The sequence below is a fragment of the Sphaeramia orbicularis genome, chromosome 5 (genome assembly GCF_902148855.1).
Source record: "Sphaeramia orbicularis chromosome 5, fSphaOr1.1, whole genome shotgun sequence".
Lineage (NCBI taxonomy): Eukaryota > Metazoa > Chordata > Actinopteri > Kurtiformes > Apogonidae > Sphaeramia > Sphaeramia orbicularis.
The window spans coordinates 45,455,475-45,459,804 of record NC_043961.1 but is presented as its reverse complement, the minus strand read 5'-3'; the positions used below and the strand labels follow the sequence as shown (position 1 = coordinate 45,459,804).

General features: G+C 40.3%; 1 protein-coding gene across 1 annotated transcript; it reads left to right on the top strand.

Annotated features, from left to right (window-relative positions):
• The first annotated feature begins 942 nt into the window (after positions 1 to 942).
• On the top strand, positions 943 to 3,003 carry LOC115420119 (zinc-binding protein A33-like). The gene is made up of 2 exons (XM_030135357.1): positions 943 to 1,060; positions 1,135 to 3,003. Exon 2 carries the CDS (start codon positions 1,148 to 1,150, stop codon positions 2,552 to 2,554), a length of 1,407 nt encoding a protein of 468 aa, XP_029991217.1. The 5' UTR covers positions 943 to 1,060; positions 1,135 to 1,147; the 3' UTR covers positions 2,555 to 3,003.
• The last annotated feature ends 1,327 nt before the right edge of the window (positions 3,004 to 4,330 follow it).

Below are 4,330 nucleotides of genomic sequence, written 5' to 3'. Positions count from 1 at the left end.
TTCTGTTTGTTCCCCTTGGTTGTTGTTTTTGTTAAGGAATTGGTTCTTTTCCTTCAGCACCATGCATTTGAGTCCCATCCATTCACACCCCTTGACAGGAGGAGCAGCGCAAATGAAATGTCCAACTCAGAGGCACTTGTATCTGATGCGGGACAGCGATAATGGATGACAGACAGGATACTTGGCCAATTATTTTATTCTGACCGAATAAAATGATTGGTCAGACTTTTATCAGAAATATATGAGAATTACACATTTTTGAGTTTCAAAGCCTGGTGGATTTATTTTATGGTTTAGTTTCCCACATGCTTATTAGGAGCATTTTAAGATTGCAAAAGAAAAGCATAAAAATGCCAGATCGTACAGTATAGCTTTAAGATTAAAATGTATATTGTGTTGTGAAATATGACCGTAATGCACAGTACATTCTGTAAACAAAGCACAGAGTCCTGCTGAGCAGGAATATGACAATTCGGAGAAGGATATCACATATGTATGTATATATAGTACACACACACACACCATTTTTTCTGGCTCCACCCCTGGAATATAAATGGTCACATACTGGATGCAGCAATGTGCGCGTGACTCAGTTCTGTGTCAGTTTAGTGTGTTGAGTGCTGTGCTCCAAATTCTGCACTCTCAACATTGTCTCAGTGGCTGATTTATATCAATATCAGATTTACCTACCTGGCTAAAAGCAGTTGCAATGTACTAATGTTTGTATGTTGCATTAAAGGTAACACGTGCTAGAATATATTTATAAGCAGAAACTATTTTAAGCATAGTTTTTTGAGGCCGTCATCTTGGAATTTGTTGTGGCATTACCCTGTGGCAGTTTTCAAAGCATAAAAACTAATGTGACCTTAGTTAAGCTCCACCTGTTCCAGTAACATGACTCACCAGAAACAAGTTATTCTTCCTCATGAACATAAACCAAACAGACAGGATAAGACACATCTCTACATGAAGTGAATGATGACAGAGATAAAACAACTTTAGGATCATACTAACTCCAACACCCTACACTGAGTGGATCTTTTACGGACTCAAAATGAATGTAAGTATTGTATATTGTTGCAAAGTATGCCAGTATGTACAATACAAGTCACTCACTCTGCTTTCTCACTTCAGTTGTTCTGAGAATATGTCTCTACGAATTGAAGCAGTGGACCTCTGCTGTCCTGTCTGCCATGATGTCTTTAAAGATCCTGTTGTCCTGTTGTGCAGCCACAGCTTCTGTAAAACCTGTGTGGAGAGCTGGTGGACTGAGAAAGAACTACAGGAGTGTCCAGTTTGTAAGAAAATATCATTAATGGCTAAACCATCCTGCAACTTGGTATTAAAAAGGCTGTGTGATGCTTTATTACGACAGAGAGAGGACCAGAGGGATTTAGAACCTATCTGTAATCTGCACTCTGAGAAGTTCAAACTCTTCTGTCTGGACCATCAGCAGCCAGTTTGTGTCATCTGTCGAGATTCAAAAGCACACAGAAATCACAGGTTTAAACCAATCGATGAAGCGGCACAGGATCACAGAGTGGAGCTCACAAAGTACCTGACGCTCTTACAGGAGAAACTGAAGCTCCATGAACAAGTCAAAGGAAAGTGTGATCAAACAGTAGAGCACATAACAGTCCAGGCCCGACACACAGAGAAGCAGATTAAGGAACAGTTTAAGAGGCTACACCAGTTTCTCCAAGAGGAAGAGGAGGCCAGGATCAGTGTTCTGAGGGAGGAAGAGGAGCAGAAGACTCAAAGGATGAAGGAGAAGATGGAGGTTTTGAGTGGGGAAATCCAGTCCCTGTCAGAATTAATCCGAGCCACAGAGGACGAGCTGAGAGCTGAGGACACCTCACTCTTGAGTCGATACAAGGCCACAGTGGAAAGACAGCAGCAGCACCCCCTGCTGGATACTCCTCAACTAGGGCTAGGAGCTCTGATAGACGTGGCCAAACATCTGGGCAACCTGAGCTTCAACATCTGGAACAAGATGAAGAAGATGGTCTCCTACACTCCTGTGATTCTGGATCCAAACTCTGCTCATTCAGAACTCATCTTGTCTGTAGATCTGACCAGTGTGAGTCATGGGAAGAAACAGAAGCTTCCAGAAAACCCAGAGAGGATTGACTGTTATCGAATTGTCCTGGGCTCTGAGGGGTTTAAATCAGGGACTCACAGCTGGGATGTTGAGGTGGGAGACAACACAGACTGGTTTGTTGGTGTAACAGGAGAATCTGCACACAGGAAGGGGAAACGGATGTCTCAGTTATGGAGAATGGGGTTGTATGATGGTAATTACACAGCTCGTTCTTTATCAGATCCCTCTATTGTTTTGTCAGTGACGAAGAAGCCCTATAAGATCAGGATCCATCTGGACTTTGATAGAGGAAAACTGTCATTCTCTGATCCTGATATGAACACTGACATACACACCTTCACACACACTTTCACTGAGAGGCTGTTTCCATACATTAACTCTATAAATGTACGTCCATTGAAGATATTACCTGTGAAGATCTCTGTCTGCACTGGTTGTACTACCAAAATATAGCAAATACTGGTTAACTCAGCAATGAACCTAAACTCTTGTTTAGTTTTTAAATATGTCTAGAAATGCAGGTCCTACTTTATTCTAGTTTTATGGCAGTTTGCTGTGCTCTTTGTTGTCTTCAATGACTGCTTTACTCAGTTGTCTCATAAAAACCCTTGCGTGGACAGGATGTGAAATTAGCACTACTAATACTATGACATTTGCATTGTAAAGATGGAATCCGGTTTTATCTATTTAAACTATGGACCATTTGTTCATATTAGACAAACCACAAACAGAGCAGCCAAAATCCAATAAATTAATACTGGGGAAAAATTCCAACCTGAACTGACATCCTCCACATCTATAATTTCTTTTCAGTGTTTTGTCACTTTTTACAAATTTGTAATCACTGATTCAGTAATATTGATTGAAAATTGTGTCAAATTGGAAAACAAACAATAAAACATTATGCTATCTTGACTTATTTAAGTGCCTGAGTTGCCAACTTACGTAAGAACCCAGACAGCGCCTAAGTCTGACAGCCATTCTAGGATCTGACCTTAGGGGGGGCTCAGCCCCCAGGAAGCAGCTGACATCCATTCTTGACAAAGAATAATCAGGCTATTGAATTTAATCCAGTTTTTAAATTTCTTAGAAAAGCCAAAGATTTTTCATCAAAGCATATATAACAAGAATGTGTGATAATCCAACAATGATCTATGTACAAGCTCCACTGACATACAATCCCACCACTATATCAGCCATTTCACCAGATGCACCTTAAACCTATGATGTAAAATATTAATGATTAAGGATGAACAATGATAAACTTTTCTCCAAAGTTAGTGAATGTAAACTGAGGAGAAGGCTCAATTGACTACAGCTGTCTATTATATTGTATCTCAGCTTTTTTGGCCTGTTAAGGGGTAAAAGACCATATTGAACTTTAGGCAATTTTTGGGCTATTTCTAAAAGCCTATGCCTTCTAAATGTGATTTAGTACTGTGTAAATATGATGTGGAATTATGTGCTGTCCATGGCATGGAGGAAGGTAGTTCATATCTCAATACATACCCCTTTTCCACCAAAAACAACCTGGTGCTAGAGCCAGTGTTTAACTGGTTCCAACCTGGTGCCACCAAAGAACCGGTTTGTTTTTCCATAGGCCAAGAGCCAAGTGGAGCCAAGCCAGAGCTGCATCATTATGTCATCGTAAAACGTGACTCACGTGACTGGGTCTGGTGCGGGAGATGCTCGGCCAGAAGCAAGCGCTGCTCTTGTGTTTACAAATCTATATTCCAATCCACAGGTGAAAAACACAAATATTCAGTCTGTGGTATTTCTGATAAACATGTATATGTGGATTTCTATACGTATGAACATAGTGTAAAAATAGTCTGTAAACAGGTAATTAGTGAGGTCAGCAGAGCAGTATTGTGACCCAAGTTTATGTGAGGCATAGGAAAACCCAGACAAAATGAATTTTATGCATTTCAAAAGGGTTTATTAACACTTAAGCTGGGGTGATTCTAGGATCTGTCCTTAGGGGGGGCTCAGCCCCCAGGAAGCAGCTGACATCCATTCTTGACAAAGAATTATTATTATTATTGAATTTAATCCAGTTTTTACATTTCTTAGAAAAGCCACAGACTTTTCATCAAAGCATGTATAATAAGAATGTGTGATAATCCAACCAGTGGCGTCACTAGGCCTATTTTAGGGGGGCTGAAGCGCCCCCAAAATATTCTTAAGCCCCCCCTAAGTATTTTGGTGCTTTTCATTAGTTTTCTTTTT

What these genes read in the sequence shown, in the direction of transcription:
- LOC115420119 (XM_030135357.1), top strand. Translation starts at nt 1,148, where the DNA reads ATGTCTCTACGAATTGAAGCAGTGGACCTCTGCTGTCCTGTCTGCCAT.